Source organism: Delphinus delphis, chromosome 10 (genome assembly GCF_949987515.2).
Source record: "Delphinus delphis chromosome 10, mDelDel1.2, whole genome shotgun sequence".
NCBI lineage: Eukaryota > Metazoa > Chordata > Mammalia > Artiodactyla > Delphinidae > Delphinus > Delphinus delphis.
In genome coordinates, this window is record NC_082692.2 from 70,586,305 (window position 1) to 70,612,227 (window position 25,923).

General features: G+C 51.0%; 1 protein-coding gene and 2 long non-coding RNA genes across 3 annotated transcripts in view; 2 read left to right on the top strand and 1 right to left on the bottom strand.

The window, feature by feature from the left end:
- LOC132432393 (uncharacterized) overlaps positions 1-6,498 on the top strand; it is a 47,360-nt gene extending 40,862 nt beyond the window's left edge. The window contains exon 4 of the long non-coding RNA XR_009520890.1: positions 6,347-6,498. This is a non-coding gene — a long non-coding RNA (uncharacterized lncRNA). The remainder of the gene's footprint in view (positions 1-6,346) is intronic.
- Positions 1,185-20,525, bottom strand: WNT5A (Wnt family member 5A). Its single transcript, XM_060022703.1, has 4 exons — positions 20,389-20,525; positions 18,883-19,133; positions 14,200-14,492; positions 1,185-6,040 (listed from the first exon to the last, which is right to left on the bottom strand). The coding sequence occupies exons 1-4, from the start codon at positions 20,466-20,468 to the stop codon at positions 5,582-5,584; spliced, it is 1,083 nt and encodes a 360-aa protein (XP_059878686.1). The 5' UTR covers positions 20,469-20,525; the 3' UTR covers positions 1,185-5,581.
- Positions 14,417-16,612, top strand: LOC138414200 (uncharacterized). The gene is made up of 3 exons (XR_011246646.1): positions 14,417-14,508; positions 15,735-15,806; positions 16,541-16,612. It is a non-coding gene; the product is annotated as an uncharacterized lncRNA (long non-coding RNA).
- Positions 20,526-25,923: the final 5,398 nt, after the last annotated feature.

Here is a 25,923-nt window from a genome sequence, read left to right on the forward strand (position 1 = left end):
CCAGTCAAACAAAACACATCTGGAAATGTTATATACACAGAGGGCCTCCCCCAAACACTAAGGGGGCCTTCCTAGCACTGAGCTAGCCGCTGGGGGGTATTTTAAAGAACACTGGCCCACCTTCCTGGGTTTAGTCTTCAGACTTACTTCATCCTTCTTAGCTAGCCTATAGTGAGCTCTTCCTATGTACTCGAACCTGCGCGCTAAACAGTCCAAACACGGTAACTCATGTTTACGAGAACCTACAGTGTAATACTCTCTCCCACTTTAACTGGGTGCTCAGAGAGGTTATACAGCTTTCCCAAGGTGACAGAGCTAAGGGCGATACCAGTATTTGAACACAGGCGGTCTGGCTCCAGAGCCTGTATTCTTCATCACTGAGCCAGGCTGCCCTGTGAAGGATGCTGCAGCTCCACACTCTACGTGGGGAAGCTTGCAAGGGACCTCGCAGGTTCATTCGTCACCCCAGGCAAGCACCAGTCCACCACCGTGGTCAGCCTGCGTTCCCCAAGTGCTCAGAACCTCAGTTCCTCCATCTAGAGCTGTGCGTCTCACCTGGGGTTGATTCTGCACCCTGGGGTACACTGTGCAGTGTCTAGAGACACTTTTGCTTGTCACAAATGGGGGAGCTACTGGCATCTAGTGGGTAGAGGCTAGTGATGCTGCTAAACATTGCACAGGACAGCCCCCCACAATAAAGAATTATCCAGCCTGAGAAGCCAAAAGTGCTGAGGTGGAGAAACCTGATCTAAACACCTGGCTGGCAACCGTGGCAATTTCCAAAAGGGAACCAGCAGAGAATATTCCAGGTGATTCAGGCTGTTTACCTAGGACATTTTTTTTTTCTCTCCTCGAATCACTCTTTCTTCTCTTGCCCTGGTATTTCTTCACAATCCCATGTCGCTGTGCTAAATGCCTGCGCTGAATAATAATCTCCCAACACAACTCTCATATATTAGCAGCAGAACGAATAAGAAATGGGGAGAAAAACAGCTACAGGCAAAAAAAGATAAGCATTAAAATACACAATAGATCCTTGAGATTTGACCATAGTATCATCTACATGCCTGAAATGGGCATTTTTTCCTGGATTCGCTAAGCCATAATCACACTCTAGGCCCACATCAAATTTCAACTGCCACGGACACCATCTCTGCCAAACACACACGTGACCGCACTGATTTTATAAAATGACTTTAATAGAAAAGTAGTACAAGATATGAACAAAAATAAATAATCTTTATTTCTAGCCCAGCAAATGGTACACTGCTTGTAAAATTGGTCTTTTGCATGCAATTTTCCTTATTCCTTTTTTGCTTTTGAAATACTGAGACAGAATGTTAATTAAATCTTCTAGATTAAAATTGATACATTTTTGGTTTTTAAAAAAAAATCGTACCGACCTTTAATCATTCCACATCCATTTTTAAAAGTTGGCTAACAAGATGATGTTTTACTAACATAAAATATTATCCAGTCATCAGAGTTAAATGTAAGGTCTGTGCGAACAGGTAAATTAGAAGATTCCTTTACTAAGTTTTAATTCCTACGTTGCTGAATGTTTCCTGTATTAAGAATGCGTTTCATCATCTTACTTTCAAAGTATGGCATCTGGCTTTCACCATTCCACAGAGAGGGGAGACTAACAAATACTTTCTTAAAAAAATAAATATTTTAGAAGTACACTTTACAGTGATAATGCAGTATCTTAGACCTATGTCTTGGTGCGTATTTGCATCATATATACCCTTCAAGTTATCAGTACCTTTTCTAGTTGTCTCTATTTAAATTACGGGTCACTCAGTCTTTGGGGACTGTTTCTGCTAACGATCTCTGTGAGTCAGCCAGTGACTCTCTTATTTGGAGTACTTATCCTGCTACAGTGTCATCTTTGATACTTCTGGTGGCTTGAACAAGGTCTTGCAAAAACAAATTGAAAATTGTATTGGCAAATCGTACAAGCAAAGGGTTTGCATGGGCTACTGAAACACAGTGCCGGTCTCGGGAGGTCAGCAGCTTGAAAAACTGAACAGATACACTGGACTAAAGCTTCAAACAGTCTTCCTGGTACTTAAGTCCATAATTACTATTTTGAACATAGCTCTGTTTGTCGCTGCCTGTATATAAATTTTTTGTTAATTTTCCTGTATTGGGAAGCTCTTGAATGCACTCCAGGATGAGAAGGAAAAAAAATATGCTGACGCTCCTAAATCGCGTATATGTTTTTGCAATAAAGAACACTGGTCAATATACAACTGAGGAAAAACTGAAACAGATGTGAGTCCTAGAACCACAAGCGTTTGAATTTGCCCAGAAATGCTATTTTAAACACTCTATATGTTGGTCTACTGTTTTTTTGTGGAATAATGCATTCTTGGCATCCTTAAAAGGTTTCAATATGTTACAAGGTTATCCGGAAAGAAAAAAAGCAAAGGGCTAACGTGTCAATCTGTGCGTCGCGGGCCAGGCTTCGCTGCGCGTTTTCAAGAAGCACAGGGCTTGTATTAATTGCACTTAACACAACGAACCTTCAGTTTCCTTCGTTCTCTGCAGACTGAGGCTTGCTTTTCATAAACCTGCTTTCCAAGGGGCAAAGAGACACTCCATCCACACAGTAACTTCGAACTAGAGCAGCGCGCTAGCTGCAGTGGTGAACACAAATACACTTTTTTTTGGACTAAACTTCTGGTCATGGATAAAAGCATGTGCCTTTTCAGTTCTTAGCTCTGAGATGTTACAACACCAACAAGCTCTAAAACAATTAAGTTACATGCCTAATGCTCGAAGAATGTGAGCAATCCTATAACCAGCTTTAAGCCATCTGCTTGATTTCTTTTTCTGAGGAACATATATAGGAAAAGAGAATTCCCCTTTTGTTCCGTTACATATAGAAATCTTTTGAAGCTCCCAAATAGTTTGGTTTTGGTAAAATTCTCCACTCTTCTGTTATTCTGACATGTAGTCACCCCTAAACTATCCCTCATGTTTTCTCAAAAACTCTCCACATGAAGTATCTGAAGGACAATTGAAACCACTTACCAATATCCAAGTAACGTTTTATTTTATATTCTATCTTCCATTTGGCATAAGCCTTTCGATGTTTGTTTGTTTTCTGAACCAGTGAAATATACAAATCGCACGAGACAGAAATATGTACATGAAAAGTATAGAATAAAGGCCATAGAAGATATACATAATATCTGAATGACAAGTAGAATATTTTACATTAAATAGTTTCCTTTAAAAACTAGGATTGTTAAACTCAACTCTCTTCATAAACAGGAATCACTAAAAAGGAACAAAATCTGGTTTAGCAAATAAAAAGAACTTACTTCATGGTTTTTGTATAATAAAAACCAAAAAAGTGACATTTTAAGCTAATTAGTGCTTCTTACTTTCAAGATCTTTTGCTTGCAATTCACTGCAACTGCAGGGGAGTGAACATCCTTGTGCAACAAGAGCCGCAGGTGGCTGAGGTGATCTGAGGGCCACCCGTTCCCACGAGGGCTGCAGGAGATGTGTATCTTTCCCAACTTTTAAAGCAACAGAAGTCTGAGATAAGAACACATTTGACGGTACTCTTTGCAAAGAGGTGTCCTGGTTTAAAAAACTTTTTAAACTAGCCATATATGTTGTGAGCTGGATTTTCCTCAGGGACTCAAATAGGTACTATCAGGTCTAATGGGCACCAGTTTCCACTCTGCAAAACGCATGAAGGAAAGGGAAATGCCGACAATGCTTCTGAGTGTTGAATTATCTCTTCATTCCCACGTCTGTGATGAATAAGTAATGCCCTCTCCAGAAAGGGTACAGAAAAGGAGGATGGGGCGGGGAAGATAAAAGAAATCTTCAAACCAACAATGCACATGAGTATGAGACCTTCCGGATTCCTCAGAAACAAGGCTGCTCCGCGATGCTCAGGGCGTGATGGCGTGGAGGCCACAGCCCCAGCTCAACTCAGAAACCGTCTGCAAAAATCCCAATTGGATTGCAATGGAGGACGACAAGGCTCTAGACCCGAGTAAACTGTAGATCTAAATCACTGGCTGCACTGAGATATAATTATATCTATATTTATATATATATATGTATATATATATATATATATATATGTATGTTATGTACAAGAGACTGAGATATCAGGCACCATTAAACCACATTTCCCCCCTTATAAATGCAACTGTTCAAGTCCTCTAGGAACAGTTCTGGGGTACACCTGCAGGGTAATAGGAAAGCGTGAGTGGAGAGTCTAAACACAGGATCATAACAGGGAAACGCTGCCACACCTCTGTGAAGTCCATTCGCCAAGTAATGTCATTAAAACATAGAAAACTACTGCTCCTCAAAGTAAAAGTTATAGGGGAAAACCAAAATCCCTAAGTAGCAAACTGTCTCCCAAGCGGAGCTCCTCTGTTTCATTTCCTGTCCTACTATCAGAGGGGACGCAGTGGAGCTGCCGTTTGGAAACGTGGCCGGCGTCACAGCGCAGCAAGGCATGGAGGAATCGGACAGGGCGCGGGGTCAAGTAGGGAGGGCGGATGTCACGTTTCCCCCTCAAATAGGTTTTCTGCTCTGGTGCAGTGCTGAACTGCAGGCAATTACCTTGTAGCTCGGGCTGAGGATCTGTGAATGGAATTCATTTATTAGTTTCATTGTTATCATTTATTAACCAAGTATCCCTAAGAAAATTACAGTATATTTTCCTTTACAGTCAAGTCAACCTCCCTTGCCCTTCTCCAAACAAAAAGTCTAGTACCCAGAATCGCTCGGGGATCCTTTTCCAAGTGGATAACCTAATTCCCACAACAGCGTCAAATCACTGACTTACTTAATATAAGGAGTTTTTAAGTTTTCTCTTTTTTTTTTAATTTCTGGGGCTTCCCTCCCTGCTCCCCAAGTTTCAGTAGCTAGTAGAATGGACCATCTGTAGATGGAATGTTTGAGAACAGTGCGACACGTGATAAACCTTTTTTCTTTAAGGGATATGAGATTTTTGCTCTTGGACTTTAAATACCATTTTGGAAATGTTTCAGGCTGGCAGCCCCTGGGAAAGGGGCGGGGGGGTGTGTGGGTCTCATTGTTTTGTTTTTTTCTCAAGACCTTTCAACTTTCACCAGAGCACCGAATTCCTTTTAGTCACAGGAGCTAAGCCACGCATAGATCTGTACCACCCTCTTGCAGCTGGACGCTACCTGTCCCATATGACCCCATAGTTGAGACAAAGAAAACAGTGTTTCCTTGACCTTCCAGATGTGCACACATCTAACTTAAGGTGTGCATTATTCCCCCCTCATCCTATATACCAGCAAAAGAAGTCTTGTCTTACTTTTCAATGATCCACAAAATAAATATTTTCTTGGTTCCCACCCCCCCTTTTTGCCAAATAATAATTATAATATTAATAATAAACCACAGAGTTCTCAGATGGGAACAGAAAGAAAAAAATGGTTCCGGTTGCAATTCTTGGGGACAAAAAATAAACAGTATTAAAGACAACAACAACAACAGAATCACTGTACTTTCTATAAATAAGTGGGTCCTGGGAGTGGGGCTGGGTGACAGGCGGGCGGCGGGGTGCCCACTACTTGCACACGAACTGGTCCACGATCTCCGTGCACTTCTTGCACTTGACGTAGCAGCACCAGTGGAACTTGCAGTGGCAGCGCTCGGTCTGCACCGTCTTAAACTGGTCGTAGCCACGGCCGCAGCACATGAGCTCGCAGCCGTCCATGCCCTCGGACGTCTTGTTGCACAGGCGGCCCTGTGTGCCCAGCGAGCCGGTGCTCTCGTTGCGCACGCAGTAGTCGGGGCTGGGGTCGATGTAGACCAGGTCCTGCGTGGTGGGCGAGTTGAAGCGGCTGTTGACCTGCACCAGCTTGCCCCGGCTGTTGAGCCGCATGGCCGCTGCGCTGTCGTACTTCTCCTTCAGGGCGTCGCCCACCTTGCGGAAGTCGGCCAACTGCAGCCAGCACGTCTTGAGGCTGCACGAGCCTGACACCCCGTGGCACTTGCAGGCCACGTCCGCCAGGTTGTACACCGTCTGTGGGGAGAAGGGGACAGTCAGTGGGCGAACTCACCCGGGAGCCCAGACTCGGGCGGGGGTCGGGTGACCGAGCTCCCCGGCTGGGTGGAGCCCTGGTCACCAGCTCAACCTGGGCCTGGGCTACTTCCCCCTCGTCCTCCATGACCAGGAGCCTTGTGTTGCCTTCTTTAAAAAGTCTGCAAAATAAATAGCCTCTTAGCCCCTCATTATTACACATCATCATAATAAACAACCACAGTGTTTGAATGGGAGCGGGGAAAAAAATTGGTTCCATTTGTCTCTTTTTTTTTTTTTTTTTTGCAGGGAAGAACATTGGCAGCAACTCATACATCTTGAACACTCAGCCCAGAGCTGCTATCAGTTCCTCACCTGCGTCACCTGGATTCATCCTCACCACCAGCCCACGAGGGAAGAGCTCTATCATCTGCATCTCACAGAGAAGGGAAGCGAGACCCAGCAAGGTGAGTTACTGACCCAACCACTGGGAAGGAGCGGGGGCGGGGGTGGGGGGGCAGGATTTGAACCCAGGCAGGTGGGCTCCAAGCTCATGCTCATGACTTGGCCCTGGGCACCCAGGTGGTAAGTGGCAGGGCTGGGCAGGTGTCCAGCCCAGGTAGGATCAGGGTTCAAATCTTTCCTCACTCTTACTATCACTACTGCTGTGTGGCAGGCACTATCGTAAGAGCCTTCACACTCTTCATCTCACTTAATGCCCCCAGCGAGGTTGTAACGTGGCCTGGATTAGATGATGGCAGTGACGCAGACAGAGGGTAAGTGGCCCGCACAGGTCGCACAGCTAGAATGTGGGAGAACCGGGCGTGGATCTCAGGTACCCTCACTCCTGCTTCTCGCACACTCCCTACTCCCTATCTGCCCCTGCCTAGGCAAAAAGCATCCATCTTGGGCCCAGGCGGACCTGGGTTCTGTCCTAATCTGTCCCTGAATTTAGGCAACAGGCTTCACCATTCTGAGCCTCCGTTTTCAATTTGGGAAGGGCACTGTGATGGTTGCAACCTCACAGCACGGTTGCAAGGATAAGATCAGGAGATGCATGAAAGTACTTAGCAGGCAGGATGCAATCAGTAAACCTGGTCTGCAGGGTGACCGTCTGGACGCTGGTCCTGGGCCCTTGCCCAGTCACCCTGGCCTCGCAGTGGCAGCACCTATGGGTCTGGCCTCACGGTGCTGTGTGCCCAGCAGTCTGGGAGGTGGCGGCTGCCTATTTATAGTGCCGACTGCCCACAGTTCCTGTGCCAGTGACCCTCCAGAGCCGGCGTGCCGCTGGTACGCTGCACAGCGCCTGTCAGGAACCTGGAGGGCCAGAGTGAGTTAGAAGGCTGCTTCTGCCCAGAACAGCTACCTTCTCCCTCCAGGGATGCATAAGGGGCTTTCTTACAAGGGGAGCTGAAGTGTACTCCCTTGATATGAAGTGTTTCAGTCCCGCTAGTCTGCAGAAGGGTTTTGCAAACCCTTCTATGTAACCTTCGCTCCCCTTTGAGGAAAATCAAAAGCTAATGTCCCAAGGAGATTCTAATATGATTTCCTGGTACAGTGTCTAACTTTCCTCCTCCCACCCCCACTACCCCGCAGAAAAACTGTCTTCCCAGTAATCTCACCCACCAGAATCCAAGCACAGTTCATTGCTCCAATTATAAAATTTCCAAAAACACTCCCCCTAGTTAAAAATCCAAATGTTAAATGAAATTCTATTGAAGGGGCTTTTCCCACTCTCCAAAATCCCCTCTCTCCACCTGGAAATCCCTTGACCTTCTCTTCTTGGTTGCTGTAAGCCCCTAAGGATCTCTCCATGAGGGAAGTCGAAGAAATCCACAAAGATGGATGAAAGCACCAAACAGGGGCAAAGTGGGGCACAGAAGGGTCAGCCATACCTGTCCTGGAAGCGTTTCTGGTCTGAGAAGCTGGGCACCCGGCATGCAGCGTAAGGTGATGTGTCCCTGATGAGGGCAAGACCAAAGTCCTAGGGCCCCAGAGAGAGCGGGACTGGCATGCCCACTCCATGGCGCGGGTCGGCTGCCGTGGGGCGTGAGTCCACGCACACTGCCAGCACCACGGCAACGGGCGGCCTCGGAAAGGAGGGGCCGCACTCACCTGGAGCAACTACCTGGCCCCTCAAGGCACCACAGGTGAAATTCTCCAGAGTTTAGTCTTTCCCTGAGAACCGCTCCCCCCCCCCCAAATAGTTAAGATCAAACTTGAGAAGAAATGGGTTAGCTGGAATGATCTAGATAATCTTTGGCTTCCCGAAGTCCTTTGCTTCCTGTAACTAAGCTATCATTTATCAAGCACTTACCTCAGCCCTTCAATTGAACCTTATGAAATTGGATGTCAGAAATGGTGAAGTATTGGTAATAAGGTACAATCTACTATGTGATGCCAGTGAGTCCTACAGCAACCCCAGGTGATAGCTAACGCCCATTTAACAGATGTGCAAATGGGGAAACGGAGGCTCAGAAACGAACAGACAGAAAGGGATTTTAACCTAGATTTCTTTAATCCCCAAAACTATGGCCCTTTACCCTCGAGCTGTGACGCATTAGTTTCATTAAAAAAAAAAAAGCGCCTGGGCTTACAGGTCAATCCACTAATTCTCCCCACGGGCTTGAAGTGGTTCTCCAGCCTCAGTTTCCCAGTTTTTAAATGAGGGGGTGTGGATGAGGGGCCCAAAGTCTCCTTCCAGGCCTCTAGCTTCACTCTGTGATTATCGTCCCTTTTCCTCACCCCAAAATACAGAAGACTGAAATCTCTGACCAGAAAGTTCCTGGCATTTACCTTGGGTTCTGTGAAAAAATAATGGCTCTGGTTTTCAGTGCTGCCAAAGTTAGGAAAAGTTTTCACCCCTTCATTATAAAGCAGCCATAAAGTGCCATGTGTTTAACCACAGGAAAAAAGGGTCTTTTTTAACGATTGTGGGCGAGCCTTTCACATCCGCATCAGGGGAAGGAAAGAATGAAACCGGGAGACTGGGGCTACCTGGCAAGGATTTCCTCTCTGCACACTGCTGAGTGGCTCTCTCCCCTCCCCAGAGCATCTCTCTGCACACCTCTGAGTGGCTCTCTCCCCTCCCCAGAGCATCTCTCTGCACACTTCTGAGTGGCTGTCCCCTCTCCAGAGCACGTCTTTGCACACTACCCAGTGGCTCTCTCCCCTCTCCAGAGCACCTCTCTGCAAATTTCTCAGTGGCTCTCTCACCTTTCCAGAGCATCTCTCTGCACAATTCTGAGTGGTACTGCCCTCTCCAGAGCATCTCTCTGCACACTTATTTTTTTTTCTTTTTTTGTGCTACGCGGGCCTCTCACTGTTGTACCCTCTCCCGTTGCGGAGCATGGGCTCTGGATGCAAAGGCTCAGCGGCCATGGCTCATGGGCCCAGCCGCTCCGCGGCATGTGGGATCTTCCAGGACCTGGGCACGAACCCGTGTCCCCTGCATCGGAAGGCAGACTCTCCACCACTGCGCCACCAGGTGAGCCATCTCTGCACACTTCTGAGTGGCGCTCTCCCCTCTCCAGAGCATCTCTGTCCACACTTCATTTTTTTGGTGTTGTTTTTGTTTTGTTTTTTTGTTTTGTTTTAGTTTTTTGCGGTACGCGGGCCTCTCCCTGTTGCGGCCTCTCCCGTTGCGGAGCACAGGCTCTGGACGCGCAGGCTCAGCGGCCATGGCTCATGGGCCCAGCCGCTCCGCGGCATGTGGGATCTTCCCGGACCGGGGCACAAACCCGTGTCCCCTGCATCGGCAGGCGGACTCTCAACCACTGCGCCACCAGGGAAGCCCTCTCTGCACACTTCTGAGTGGCTCACCCCTCTCCAGAGCACCTATCTGCACACATCTGAGTGCCTCTCTCCCCTCTCCAGAGCATCTCTCTGCAACTTCTGAGTTTCTGTCCCCTCTCCAGAGCACATCTTTGCACATTCCTCAATGGCTCTCCTCCCTAGCCCGAGCACCTCTCTGCACACTTCTGAGTGGCTCTCTCCCCTCTCCAGAGCATCTCTCTGCACCTCTGAGTGGCTCTCTCCCCTCTCCAGAGCATCTCTGTCCACACTTCATTTTTTTTGCAGTTGTTTTCATTTTGTTTTTTGTTGTTTTGTTTTTTTGTGGTACGCGGGCCTCTCACTATTGCGGCCTCTACCGTTGTGGAGCACAGACTCAGGACGCGCAGGCTCAGCGGCCATGGCTCACGGGCCCAGTCGCTCCGCGGCATGTGGAATCTTCCCAGACCGGGGCACGAACCCGTGTCCCCTACATCAGCAGGCAGACTCTCAACCACTGTGCCACCAGGTAAGCCCGCTCTGCACAATTCTGAGTGGCTCACCCCTCTCCAGAGCATCTCTCTGCACACTTCTGAGGGGCACTCCCCTCTCAACAGCATGTCTCTGTTCACTTCTGAGTGGCTCTCTCCCCTCTCCAGAGCATCTCTCTGCACACCTCTGAGTGGCTCTCCCCTCTCCAGATCATCGCTCTGCACAGGTCAAGTGGCTCGCCCGTCTCCAGAGCATCTCTGTGCACACTTCTGAGTGGCTGTCACCTCTCCAGAGCAGGACTTTGCACACTGCTCAGTGGCTCTGTCACCCCTCCAGACCACCTCTCTGCACACTTCTCAGTGGCCCTCTCCTCCTTCCAGAGCATCTCTCTGCACACTTCTGAGTGGCTGTCCCTTCTCCAGAGCTCGTCTTTGCACACTACTCAGTGGCTCTCTCGCCTCTCCAGAAAGTCTCTCTGCACACCTCTGAGTGGCTCTCCTCTCTCAAGGGCAACTCTCTGCACACTTCTGAGTACCTCTCCCCTCTCCAGAGCACCTGTCCGCACACTTCTGAGTAGCTCTCTCCCTTCTCCAGAGAGTCTCTCTGCACACTTCCTAGTGCCTCTCCCCTCTGCACAGCATCTCTCTACACACTTCCGAGTGGCTCTCCCCTCTCCAGCGCATCTCTCTGCACACTTCTGAGTGGCTCTCTCCCCTTTCCAGATCATCTCTCCGGACACTTCTGAGGGGCTCTCTCCCTCTCCAGAGCACCTCTCTCCACACTTCTGAGTGGCTCTCTCCCCTTTCCAGATCATCTCTCCAGACACTTCTGAGGGGCTCTCTCCCTCTCCAGAGCACCTCTCTCCTCACTTTTGAGTGGCTCTCTCCCCTTTCCAGAGCATCTCTGCGGACAATTCTGAGGGGCTCTCTCCCCTCTCCAGAGCATCACTCTGCACACTTCTGAGTGGCTCTCTCCCCTCTCCAGAGCATCACTCTGCACACTTCTGAGTGGTTGTCCTCTCTCCATAGCACGTCTTTGCACACTACTCAGTGGGTCTCTCCACTCTCCAGAGAACCTCTGCGCACACTTTGGAGTGGCTCTCTCCCCTCTCCAGAGCATCTCTCCGGACACTTCTGAGTGGCTCTCCCCTCTCCAGAGCATCTCTCTGTACACGTGTTCGTGGCTCTCCCCTCTCCAGAGGATCTCCCTGCAGACCTCGGAGAGGCTATCTCCCCTCTCCAGAGCCTCTCTCTGCACACTTCTGAGTGGCTCTCTCCCCTCTCCAGCGCATCTCTCTGCACACTTCTGAATAGCTCTCCCCTCTCCAGAGCACGTCTTTGAACACTACTCAGTGGCTCTCTCCCCTCTCCAGAGAACTGTGCACACTAGAGTGGCTCTCTCCCCTCTCCAGAGCACCTCTCTGCACACTTCTTAGTGCCTCTCCCCTCTCCAGAGAATCACTCTGCACACTTCTGAGTACCTCTCCCCTCTCAACAGCATCACTGTGCACACTTCTGTGTACCTCTCCCCTCTCCAGAGCATGCCCCTGCACACTTCTGAGTGGCTGTCCTCTCTTCATAGCACGTCTTTGCACACTACTCAGTGGGTGTCTCCACTCTCCAGAGAACCTCTGTGCACACTTTGGAGTGGCTCTCTCCCCTCTCCAGAGCATCTCTCTGCACACTTCTGAGTGGCTGTCCTCTCTCCCCAGCATGTCTTTGCACACTTGTGAGTGGCTCTACCCTCTCCAGAGCATTTATCTGCACACTTGTGAGTGGCGCTCCCCTCTCCAGCGCATCTCCCTGCACACTTCTGAACTGCTCTACCCTCTCCAGAGCACATCTTTGAACACTACTCAGTGGCTCTCTCCCCTCTTCAGAGAACCTCTCTGCACACTTCTGAGTGGCTCTATCCTCTCTCCAGAGCATCTCTCTGCACACTTCTGAGTACCTCTCCCCTCTCCAGAACATCTCTCTGCACACTCGTGAGTGGCTCTCCCCTCTCCAGAGCATCACTCTGCACACTTCTGAGTGGCTGTCCTCTCTCCACAGCACGTCTTTGCACACTACTCAGTGGGTTTCTCCACTCTCCAGAGAACCTCTGTGCACACTTTGGAGTGGCTCTCTCCCCTCTCCAGAGCACATCTCTGCACACTTCTGACTGTCTCTCCCCTCTCCAGAGGATCTCTCTGCACACCTCGGAGAGGCTATCTCCCCTTTGCACAGCATCTCTCTGCATACCTCTGAGTGGCTCTCCCCTCTCCTGAGCTTCTCTCCGCACACTTCTGAGTGCCTCTTCCCTCTCCAGAGCACCTCTCTGCACACTTTGAGTGGCTCTCCCTTCTCAAGAGCAACTCTCTGCACACTTCTGAGTGGCTCTCTCCCCTCTCCAGACCATCTCTCTGCACACTTCTGAGTGGCTGTCCTCTCTCCAGAGCACGTCTTTGCACACTACTCAGTGGCTCTCTCCCTTCCCAGAGTACCTCTCTGCACACTTCTTCACGGGTCTCCCCTCTCCAGAGCATCTCTCTGCGCACTTCTGACTGGCTCTCTCCACAGCATCTCTCTGCGCACCTCTGACTGGCTGTCTCCCCTCTCCAGAGCATCTCTCTGCACACTTCTGAGTGTCTGTCCCCTCTGCAGATCACGTCTTTGCACACTACTCAGTGGCTCTCCCCTCTCCAGAGCATATGTCTGCACACGTGTTAGTGGCTCTCCCCTCTCCAGAGGATCTCTATGCACACCTCGGAGTGGCTCTCCCCTCTCCAGAACATCTCGCTGCACACCTCTGAGCAGCTCTCTCCCTTCTCCAAAGCCCTCTCTTCACACTTCTGAGTGGCTCTCCCCTCTCCAGAGCATCTCTCTACACCCTTTTTTTTTTTCCTTTTTTTGCGCTACGCGGGCCTCTCACTGTTGTGGCCTCTCCCGTTGCGGAGCACAGGCTCCAGACGCGCAGGCTCAGTGGCCATGGCTCACAGGCCCAGCCGCTCCGTGGCATGTGGGATCTTCCCGGACCGGGGCACGAACCCACATCCCCTGCATCAGCAGGCGGACTCTCAACAACTGCGCCTCCAGGGAAGCCCTCTGTGCACACTTCTGAGTGGCTCACCCCTCTCCAGAGCATCTCTGCACACTTCTGAGTGGCTGTTCCTCTCCAGAGCATCTCTCTGCACACTTCTGAGTCACTCTCTCACGTCTCCAGAGCATCTCTCTGCACACCTCTGAGCGGCTCTCCCCTCTCCAGAGCACCTCGATGGGCCTGTTGGTCAGACCTATATAAAACTCAAGTCTGATAAAAATGCTCCTCGTTTTGGTAGAACTTGTGTATCTGAAAAACCCTGAATCCATCATGCCTGCTATCTAATGACACGAGGAGGGGCACGAAGAAAGCAGCGGGGAAGGTAAGTAACCCTGGAAGCTTGGGTGAGGGCCTTATGAGCTGGGCACCTACTGGCATAAGTAACTCCCCTGTCCTCCATTGAAGCCCAGCCACAAACTTGATCCCGGGCGGAGGGCAGCGAACGTCAGGAACGTTTTTACTGGTGAGCTGGCCTGGCCAGCCGTACTGTGGACCAACTACAAAGGCAAAGAAAGCTCTTTCTCAGGCCAGGTCGGGAGCACCTTGGCTGGAGGGGGCCAAGGCAGGATGCTTCCCCTCCAGGAGGCCTTTCTGGGGTGTCCACCCCTCTCCAGGGAGGCCTGTGTGTAGCTGCTTGGGGAGGGGGTGGGGGGAGAGTGGAAAGAGAGCAGCAGTGAGAGGCGGGGAGAGACCGGCAAAGCTAGGACGGGAGGCAGAGACGGGAAGAGAGGGAGACCCAGACGCAGAGACAGAGAGAGAAACGGAGAGTGGAGCACAGCACCGCCCGCCCCCAGGAGGGACGGGGCGGCGAGGATGCTCACCCTGCGGCCGGCCTCGTTGTTGTGCAGGTTCATGAGGATGCGCGCGCTCTCATAGGAGCCCTTGGCGTGGATGCGCTCCCGCTCGCGCGCGTCCACGAACTCCTTGGCGAAGCGGTAGCCGTAGTCGATGTTGTCGCCGCAGCCGCCCCACAGCCAGTCCCGCGGCAGGTCCTTGGGGCGCGCGGCGCGGCTGCAGCCACAGGTGGACAGCTCGCCCTCGCGGCAGGCGCGGCTCATGGCGTTGACCACCCCCGCGGCGCTCACGGCGTACGTGAAGGCCGTCTCGCGGCTGCCTGCGGGCGAGGACGGGTGAGTGGGCGCCCCGCGCTCCGCAGCCCCGGCCGGGGCAGTGCCGCAGAGGGCGGGTGGCGGGGGACCGGCTGGCACACCGCCGAGCCCCCGCTCCTGGCTGGGGAACAAGGAGGCCCTGAGCCTCCGCCCCCTCCCTCCCGGGGGAAGGCGGGAGACATTCCCCCCACACACGTAGAAGCGACACATGACAAAGGAGTAGCATCCCTGGTACCTCTGCTCTGACACTTAAGAGCCCAAGGCAGGATTCTAAGCAGTGCTGGCCTGAGTTTTCTCTACACCTCTTATGAAAATATTCCAAACTTATTTTCCAAAATGCCCATGAAAGAAGTCACTGAGGGAAACGTAGACTTGGGGTAGACTTCCTTACACTTATTTTAATGTTTGGTATTATTTTCATTCTGAGTTACCTACAGGGCAGGAGCCTGGGAGCTGCAAGGCTTAGAGCCCCTGCAGCAGCCCCTCCCCACTCCCTGCGGCCTCGGTGGTTGAAACCCGTCTTGCCCATCCTCCATCCACAGCATCTAGCCTGTCTCAGAACAAGGCTCCTGACTTTCCCAGAGGACGTTTCTAAACCGGTCCCTAGAGAGTTTTAAATGAAACTCGCCTCTTCTCAAACCCCAAGCTGACCGGGCTGACACTTCTCACTCACGTAGGTGAGTGTCTACTTTTAAAACAGCCCACGGTTCCTTAGTGTCACTTCTGCAGCTCCCCAGCAGCCTCTGACTCCAAGTGTTAGGATAACAGCAAAAAGGAGGAACAAAAATAAAAAGGTTCTTCTTCCCCAAACTTGTAAAGAATATACAGGCCTAGAGGAAAGAAGTTCTCTCCTTCCCTAAAACGTGTAAAGAGTGTCTCCCTGTCAAACGGTTCTATAGGAGCCCTATGTGTAAGGACAAAACAAGAGGTAACCATAGACTACCTCCATCTCCACTTGCATGTGGAGACATTTCCACATGTAACAAGAAGTCACTTAAAGTATTGTCCTATGAGAGAGAGAGGGTTAACACCCGGCCAGCTGAAGCTGGACCTGGGGTGGAGGGGTGGAAGGGGGGGCAAGATGAGGGGGTCCTTAGTTTCCTCAACTATAAAATTAAGGGTATTGAACTAGATGCCTAGGGAAAAAAAGGGCCCCTTCTGGCACTAGAAGCTCTTTACCGGAAACGGTTGCTCCTATACTTAAAGAGCTTGCTAACAATCTTTTTCTTTTGGGGGGGGTGGACAAGGGGGGAGAGCACAAGAACAGCTGACAACAGGACTCAGCCCCAACCATCCTGCAGGAAGACGGCTCTGCCCAGGCAAGTGTCCCCCAGGCTGCCCTTTTCTTGGACTTCTGCTCCACACTTCAATCCACAGCCGTTTGTGATCTCCCTTCCAGGAATAGTGATGGTTCTGATTTACCAGAGCTTCCCTCCCACATTTTAAAAAATGAATAACTTGAGGACTGTACCGGTGGTTGACAGGAGGATCCAGGAAGTTCCTGTTGGGGGGGGGGGGGGTGAGGCGTGGGGGGGTGTTACAGCTACCTAGCCTGAATTGGCAAGGCAGAGAACAGCAAGGGAGTGGAGAGAAATGAGGAGAGCAGACAGATTCTAGGGAGTGATTTGAGGATTAACGCTGATAATATAGAAAATGCTGTGTCCCTGGACGGGAGACTTGTAGAATAAAGAGGTAGTCTGAGGAAGAGAGAGAAAAAGAATCCTCTGGAGACAGAGAAAATAAACCACTCCTGTATATATAGAGCACAAAAGGGCTTTTACGTAAAACACAATAATGCTGCTATTTTCATAAGTCTATCTTGAACGTATCCTTTTTTGGCCCCAGAACACAAACCTGGTAGAAATCTCTAAGCCAACTGGTCATTGCAGGGAACCGTCAGCTTGGAAAGTGCTCTTTGGCTAAAGCCTGTGGATACCGTCATCCTGGATGGAACGCTGCTGGTCCAGTTACAGCTCCCTCCCTGTGAAATCTGCATCTACTCCTATTCTCACCCTCCTTAAAAATGGCGCCTTTCTTATACATCTTTTCACAGCATGGAGACAAAGATGAGACAGAGACAAAAGCTGGAAGGAAAGGCTAGCGTGATGAAAAAACGAGAAAGCTTCCACAATGAAGAGTGGGCCCTTTATGAGGCGACGGTGTACAGCGCCTGGACTGGCCTTGAGAAAGGAGGTAAGGGGTTGGGGGTGGCAGCCTGAGTCAGACACTGGCCCCATCACAGGGTCAGATTCTCAGGGACAGGAACTGGCCTCCACGTCCCTGCTGTACTAAGTGCTCTGGAGTGGGGCACCCACACACCTAGCATCAAAGGTGTTTTAAATTTTCCCTTAGCTCATTCTCTTCCAACATACCGCTACATAGAAAAGTGAAAGCTAAGTAACTTTTCCACTATTGGTGTGGGGTCCATGTTTCTCTTCCATAAAAATCTATTCTGATTGTTCTTCTCTCCATCTCTCTCTTTTTTTTTTAAAGGCTCTGTCTGCGTTCACCCGAAAGCCACCCAGCAGTAGCTTTCTGCTCTGAGACCTTGGACACCTGAGGATCCTTGGGCAGGGTGCTCCCAGGGCCTCCGTGACTTGCTAATAGGATCTAGGAGGGCTCCCTCCTCTGAGGCCGCCACAAGGTTCCACTCCCGCCCAGTTCGATTCAACCTAGACAGTGCCACACAGCTGAGGACCAGAGAGTCGACTTCCAGGGGACAATTAAATACAGGCCTTTGTACCAAGGGTTCTGCTTGCTCCCTGAGGAAGCAGGCTCTTTGAATCTTGGACCACATTTTAAATAAATCTTCAGCAGAACTCAAATCCACTTAGCAAATGATAGCTTATTCTGAACATGTTGGCCCAAAACAGACTACGCAGGAAGAGGATCTTAAAGCTGTGCTCCAGTGACTACCCAGAAAAACAGTTGCAACTGCTGTCTTCCTTCCTTGTTGCCATCGGAGGTGTATGATTTTCACTAACTCATATACATGTGAAAAGCCACTCCCATAGTTTAGTGTGAGAGGAAGGCAGATAGATAGGGGGAACATATAAGGCAAAGGTGACGGGGGAAAGCTGACAGGTCACCATTCTGATACAGCCAAAAAAAAAGTTCTTGGGTCACTCACAATATCAAAATGCAGCAGAATTCAATCTTCACTACACTGCCAGTTAACTACATAAGGCAGCCCATAATCGGGGAAAACTCCGGTGTTCCTGAAGCTTAACTCCTAGAGTCAGAGCCCAGTACATACATTAGCACATTTTAATCATTAACAGGAAGGACAAAGCCCTATGAAACTCTGCAGGCTGAGGCTGCAGACCATTTTCCCATTCAATTAGAGGAACAGCTTCCAGTCCTGTATTATTTTAGTTTATGAAGCCGCTTGGCTCAAACATCCACTGACAACTCTCTTTTGTTCTCAATGAATGCACTTTTCAGGGTTTTTAAAAAAGCGTTTTATCCGTCCATGACGGACATTAAGCCAACTTTTTATCTTCAGTCAGTATAAATAGTTAATTGCTTTGATAAATTGCTTCTTATTTTAGGAGTCACTGCAGTCATATTAATTACACAGGCTTGTTTGCATAAAAGTAAAAAGAGACCGAAAATATTCACTAGAAAACACAGACAGGACCACATCTGTCAGACTGTAGCCTATGCTATTCAACCAAACCAGAGGCAAACTGATGTGCCAAATTCTTTGCCTTTAGCCCAGTTTTAACGCCACCACCTCCTCCCTGAATGGAATAGCAAGTTCAACAACACATTTAAAAATAAAGCATTGGACCGTGAGCCGTACGTTAAAACTTTTTAAAGTTTCTAGGCTGAGATCTGAAGCACGTGCCTTTATATCAATGGCCAACATCGCAAATGTAAATTGGATCACATCTGATTAAACTTCTTTCTGGGACTAAAAATAAAGCCTTTAACATATATCTATCTATCATCTTGATAGCCTTAGGAAATATCTATATTAGGAAAATTGAAACCTTGTTTACTTCCAACACATCCAGCATTCTGAAAGATGACAGTTTTTAGTCTGATGCTTGGGCCACTTTAAAGTGACTCAGCTTTCCTCCTCATCTTTCGAGAGACCAAAATAAGTGTTCTGCTACTACTATTTTAAACAAAATGCTTTTTAGAAAAATTAAGTGTGCAGAAAAATGAAGGTGTCTTTGATGCCCTCCCCCATCTCCTGATTTGGGTCAAGAAGTCCAAAACTTATAATTAGATGTGGGGACAGGCATAGCACACAGCCATAATGACAAAATTCCCAAGCCACCAGCCTGCTGGAAGACTCCCTCCATATCAAGCTTGTAAGTAACACTAAAGACTTCTCCTAGGAGAAAAGTTTCTACATATTTAAAAATACATTAAATGGTTTCCTACCTATCTGCATGACCCTGCCGAAGACTGAGGTGTTATCCACGGTGCTGCAGTTCCACCTCCGGTGTCGGAACTGATACTGGCATTCTTTGATGCCTGTCTTTGCGCCCTCTCCGATGTACTGCATGTGGTCCTGATACAAGTGGCATAGTTTCTTCTGTCCTTGAGAAAGTCCTGCCAGTTGGCTGCACAGAGGCTGTGCTCCTATGATATATACTTCTGACATCTGAACAGGGTTATTCATACCTAGCGACCTAAAAAAGGGGGGGAGATGTGCATTCAAGATTTACGTGAACTCTCAAGGTGGGCCCCCTGAAAACATGTCAGCAATACATAGTTTTAAGCACACAGATGCTTTTTCTCTCCTGCTTGTCCTCATGACAAAGTATGAGAAGGGCTTCATAAAACTCCTCTGTTTAAACTCCACTCAGAAAACAGAGGTATTGTGTAGTCCCCATCCCGCCATCTGGCTCCTCCCTTAGAGTTTTCACTCCCTTCCTTGCCCCTCGCCGCCATATACCTGAAGCAGAATTTCACAGAATTCTGAAATCCACACCAGAGAAGGGGGAAGTGGCAGTTTGGGGTACGGGCCTCTGACATTAAAGAAAATGACTCACTTTGCCCCACAAACTGGACCGATCTGCCTTGAAAAATGTATGAATGCCGAAAGTAGACACAATTAGACACGGGTAGGAGATAGATAGCAGTTCCTTTTGACTGCTGGAAGAACAGTAGGACAAGTGTACTGAAGAATACTTGTCCTACCGAAGAAAAATTCAGCCCGTTCCGGACATTTTAAAAGGGCTCCTTATGTGATTGTGAAAGACCCAAGACAGGGTATCCAGTGAACAGAAGTCGTGTTTGACAGTCAGAAAAATGCTGTTCATTTACAGCGAAAAAATATCCAGAACGCCGTCAAAAATAATCCCCTGGATATACTGCAGTCTATCTTCAAGGCCCCTGCCGGCAAGAAACCCTCGTTTAGGGACATTCGACTACTTCAAGTTGACCTCCTTTTGATCAAATTTCAAGCCCCAAATACCCACTTGGAGGTTAGCTGTCTTCCTACAACTCTGCCTACCTCAGACCCTGAAGGTTAATAACCTCAAGTGACAGAAGATAAACGCTGGAACTCACTTTTACTGCCTCGAGGTGGCAAAAAGTAAATTTTATAGATAGGCTTACAATTATTAGAGAAGTGAATTTCGGTTCCCCTTTATTACATGATGTCCTACAAGCATACCTCTGAACAAGGACCTCATAGAAAAAGGTCTGAATTTATAGGTTCTGATTCCCTATGGAGCTAAAGATGAGCTTCAAAGCATTAGCAAATTAAAAAATGTTTTGATTTAAAGATACATATATATGTATATATATACCTGTATAAGAGATATATATGTATATATATGCATTAGATAAATGCACCCAAACTCACGACTCAGCTTTAAATACTGCAGCATTATACAAACGAATCTTTAAATAAAAGAGTATGCACATAGAAAAACTTACCACCAAGAATTGCCTTCTATTACGACCTGGGCGAAGGAGATAAATATGGCCAAAGCCATTAGGAAGAACTTGGAAGACATTGCCCTTCCAGCCGTCCCCAAAGCAACTCCTGGGCTTAATATTCCAATCGACTTCTGGAGAGGGAAGAAAGGAGCAGATGTTTATTGCCTCTCAGATAATTTTCAAGCATACAAGTTTAAACAACGGAAGCATCCGGGGTCTCTTAAGTTTACTGCTGATTGACTGTGCTTCTCCTCCGTGAGTTTTTTGATGGCAAGATATAGGCAGTTTCTTTTTCCAAATTAATCCACCCACGCAACCTCACCAGGAAATCTGATTTCGCTGGGATCCTGCGCGCGGGGCACGCCAGCGATTACAAACATGTCTCAATGCTGTTGAGTCAAAACCCCGGTGCCAGGCGCTGCCTCCTTCCTGCTTGCTCACGTCCCGCACCCCCTCGCTCCCCTCTAGTTCGCGCTGCGCTGAGTCCCTCCTCGGGAATTCACTCAGGAACCCGCTGCCACCCTCGTCCGCTCCCCGACCTGGGCAGAGCAACAAGTGGAGCCGGAATTAATTCCATGGGCGAGAGGAGCGCAAAGGCGAGAGGATCGCGCCGCCGGCGGCTGCGGAGGAGGCGGAGTGGCCGGGGTGGGGGGTGGGGGCAGCACGCGGGGGGGGGGGGGAGGGCAAGGGGTGGGGGGCGAGGCCCCCGGGAGCAGCGCGCGCGCGAGTGCCCAGCTGGGAAATGCGGCTCCGAATTAACATCGTCTGTTTCATAATCAGTTTACGGCCCGCTTTGGGGCCAGCCACTTCCAGAGGGGGAAGGGCAGCCCGGGTTTCCTTAGAACGCTCTTCAGCCAGACTGGAGGGGGGAGAAGGAGATGGGGGGGGGCACAGGGGATAAGGGGGAGAGCGAGCTGCTCTCCCAACCAAGGAAAGCGGAAAACAATGCCCTCTCCCCTGCCTTCGGCCTCCTCCTTGGACTCAGTGTACCCCAGAGAAGGGATATACCCCAGAGGAAAGAAGGAGGTCTGGGTCCCGCTGTCCCGAGAGACGGGATCCCTCGGCCCTCCCCGCAACCCTCCCCCAAATTCTGATTTTCTCACTCCCCCTACCGCCCCCCTCCGATCTCCACTCCTGGCAGCTGCCACGGAGAAAGGGGAAAGGAAGCCAAGAGGGACTCCAGTTTCCTTTGGTCCGGGTCTGGAGTTGACCATCTCTCTATCGCGACACCGTGAGCCTGGTCCTGGAACAGCGCTACCCCACCCTCCAGCCCAATTCGGACTTGGTTGGGTCAGTCCCGAAAGGTGAGGGTCCAAGGCGAGGCCAGAGCCGGTGCGAGTGAGCCCCCGCCGGCGGGGCCAGAGATGCTCCCGCGCCTCAGCTGAGTCCCTGCATTCCAGGGCGCCAGGGCCCTTGGCGGCGAAGGTTCGCGTCGTGAAGAATTTCGGAGGCAGGGGGCGGCCCTGGAAGCTTCCGCTGCCGTCCTCCCCACTGGTGACTTCTCCACCTGTAGGCGGCGGCGGAGCGAGGCGGTGGAGGGTGCGGGTGGGAGGAGCGGGTTTCCAAAATCCCCTTTTACATCTCTGATAAGGGTAACCCGGCCGCGCTGCGCCACCCGCAACCCCCGAGGGAGCCCCTTCCTCGGAAAAGGGAAGGTGAGCCTCCTCCAAGCGGCAGAACGGCCTGGCCTGGAACCTGCGCCGGAAAAGAGATCGAGGGAACCTAGGCAGCCGTGGAAACGCGAAGGGGCTCGGGAGCGCGCCACAGCTTTTCCCTGCCAGCCGCCCTTTTGGCCCAGACTCCTTGGGGCTCCTCGAGAGGAAATGCTTATGTGGTCCCAGTGCCCGCTACCCAGGGCTCCGCGCCTGTGTCCCACTCGTCCCTAAAACGCCGCAAAGCCCGGGGAGCATCCCGGAGAATAGAAACCTGGGGTTTCCCCAGCCCAGCAGAGAGAAGGCTCCGTCTTCCTCCCCACCCCCGCCCCAAGTGTCAAGTTTCCTCCAGGGGAGGGGGTTGGTTGCGAGGGCTGCCTTCGCGCGCGGCCCAGGCTGCGAAGTCTCCTCTCCCCAGCGGCGGCCAGGACCGCGCGCGCACACATTCATACACACACTCACGCACATTCACACACTCACTCGTCCACAGACACACACGCTCCGACGTGCTTCCAAGGAGGCGGCAGAGATCGCTGCGGGCCGCGCGCACTTTCCGAGCTTCCCGACGGGCGGGGCGCGTGGGGCGGGGAGCGGGCAGTGGAGAAATTGGTAACAGATTCGGCGGATTACTGCGGATCTCTTTGTTAGAGGCGAAGCCACACAAACCGAACCCACTCTCGGCCCGACGACCCCGGGGCGAGTCCACTCGTTCACAGAATGGGGGCCACCTGGGAGCGGGCCATTTGGTTTGTGCGACTCGGGTCTCTAAGCGCCAGGCTGGGGGTAGGCCGGAGGTGTCCCAAAGGGGATCCGGCAGGAGAGCCCCGCGAGTCGCGTCTCCACTTAACCCCGTGTGCTTGGCCGGAAACACCTTGGTCCTCTTCCCGCTCCAATCCCCGCGCAACCCAGAAAAGGCCCCACAAGTTTGAAAGACAAGGAACCCACAGCAAACACAGTTCACAGTAGGGTGAACGTCCCTGCCTGTTTGCCAAGAGATCTGATCCGAAAAGAGTACGAATAAGACCTCTCCGGAGACTGTTAACACCGAGGGTAAAACAAAAGTTCTGGGGAGAAGCTGAGTTTACCAAAGAACGGACTAAAAGTTTTTGAACAATTTCAGGGCCCAAGGAAACCGACTTTGTAAGGATCCTTGGAATCTGTTCCTAGTGTGCGACAAGTAGGAGGGTTGCGGGCATTTGAGAGGTTCAAGCACAGGGGAGGGGTGAGGTGGGGGTAGGGCGTTCGTTCGCACGCCCTTGTTTCCAGCCTCAGAACAGATCCATAACCCTTCTTGAGAGAGAGAGAGAGAGAGAGAGAGAGAGAGAGAGAGAGAGAGAGAGAGAGAGAAATCCGTCACACTAGTTCAGAGGACGTTTGGGGCAGCAGAAAGCTTCGGAACGCACGCGCAAACTCGCGCGGCACCCAAGTCCGAGGCCGGAGGCCACTAAAACGAAATTCCCCGGAGGGAGGGCGAAGATTCTGGACCCTCGGCCGACGGCGCTACCTCACTTGATCTGGGTATCCCCTGCCACCTCCACCCTCAGCCCCCACCCCCAGTCTCTGGGAGCGGAAATGATGGAGAAACTGGGAGGAAGAAATTAGATTGACCTGGGCTCGCGCTGGCGAAAAGCACAGGAAACCCCAAGAATCCCAGCTCTTTGTGGGAGATAAATTTTGTTTTCCCCCCCACCTGCGATCTCTCCTGAAAGCAAGGAAAGAGACGGCGAAAATTGCAGAAGAAAAATCAGTGGCAGCCACAAAATTGGGGCGTCCTGCCCAGGGGAACGCCGCTGTGAGAAGCAGGAGGGGATGATGGGCTGAAAGGAGGTCCGCTTTGGGGGAGCAGACAAGGAGCCAGCGCTCCGCCAAGGGTGCCTCGGGAAGTGTCCACAGCGCTGCGTGCTGGGGGGGGGGGGCGGGGGCTGTGTGGAGCGGAGGAGAGAGGAGGTGGAGGAGGGAGCTCCTTGAGCCCAAATCAGTGCAAGGAAGGTGTGCAGCCTCTGATTGCCCTGTCTCAGAACTGACACCAGGTCCGGTAACAGGGCATATCCAAGGGAAGAACGGTGGCCAAGTCTAGTTCTGTTCCTTGCCTCACCTCATCCATCCCCAGACAAGGCTCTCCAGACTGCAAGACAACTCTCTCTCTGTCTCTCTGTCTCTCTCTCTCTCACACACACACAGATGCCACTTCCACCTTCCCACACAAGATGTCTAGCTCTCTCTAGCCACAGGCTCTCAACTCTGTCCAGAAGAGCTGTTTGTCGGCAGAAGGAGAAAGAAAATTAAAGAACACTTCAACCCCCACTCTTCAGAGGCAGTTTCAACTCCACTTTTTAATAGACAAGAAACAGACCGAGAGGGAGAGAAAGCACCACTTGTCCTGGACCACAGGGAAAACTGGTGAGAGCGCCAAGGCCAGACCAGAGACTTCCTAGGGTGACGCTCCTGTTCCTTGCTATGCCCTGGAGAAGCGGTACCAATCCTTCTTCCACTTGCCCGAGCCCCATTTGCTGCGTCGCACCCTTGGCCCCTTCCTTATTAACGCAGCCGCCCAGTGCAGCTTGGCCTCTGGGGGCCTCCGAGGGCCCCTCCTGGGAGAGTGGGACCTGGTGATCTGAAGGGATGTGCTTGCAGAGCCAGAGGTGGGAGGAAGAGGCGAGCAGCTGCCCGCCGGCCCAAGGAACCGAGACTCCAAGACGTCCTACCTCAAGGCAGCCAACAGGGGGCAGCCGGTACCGCACAGCGAGGAAGAAAAAGACTTCAGGACTAGCTGAGGTCTGGCGCACCGTACTAACCCCTTGTGCACCGGGGAGCTCCGCTGAGCGGAGGGAAAAGCAAGGGACTCTGGCTGGGCCTCCTGGGCAGGGTCTTCCTTTGTGGAGACGGGCCTGGCTAAGTAAGGCTAGTATATCCAAGACCCGAGAACAACTGACCTTCTACTCCGCCCCAAAACACGCAGGGCACAGATCCACACACTCGGACACACAATTTCCACTGCCTCCCATCGCCTGCGCGCTTTCTTTCAGCTTTGGCCCCTCGGAACTCCCCTGGCAGAGATTGTCTAGAAACAAAATCTCCGCATCTGGCTGGAGCAGCCTTGAACGTTGGCGGGAGGGCAGGGGTTGAAGAGGTGCGATCCCACCGCTGGCTCCAAGTGACTTCCAAACAGTAAGCTGTCCATTTAAAGAAAGACGAGGGAGGAGAAGGGACCCTGATGCCAGGCTGCGATTGGAAAGTAAAACAAGGCCACAGGGTCTCCCAAGTTTGGGGGTTTTAAAAACGGGGTTTTTTTTTGGTGGGGGGGGGGCTTGTTTGCTTTAGGAAACATCTTAATTACAATTCCAAGCTTATTTTCTAGAAAAACTGAAAAGGGGAGAGATCAAGAAAAATGAAAATAAGGATCGAAGCTTGGAGGACAGAGAGGAAAAGTTGTTCGGAAAATAGCAAGTTATACCGCAGGAAGAAATGTTAACTTTCTGTAAAAGTGAACTCTCGGTGACCCTCGGAGTGTGTGACTCGGCTTTAACATACAACTGACAATTAAAACAAACAAGAGTTCACAAACTGCCCCCCGCCCGCTCTCCCAACGCGGAGGCCCAAATGTTTCTAAAGGACAAGGCAGATTCCGCGCAGGGGGCCGGGGCGCGCTCTCCCAGCGGACAGGATTAGAGCCACCACTGCCAGCCCTCCCCGCCCCCATCACTGCTGCAAACTGCGGAGCTCACCCAGTGGCAACTAATAATGCTAATAACGCGACCCCGTTCCCCGAGCCAGGGTGCACGCTGGCCCCCTGCCAGGCACTCTTAAAGGCACAGGGCCTGCAGCGCTTGGGTCCCCGGCTGCGTTGAGCTTGCAACCTGGCCTCTGGCTGCAGAGGGCG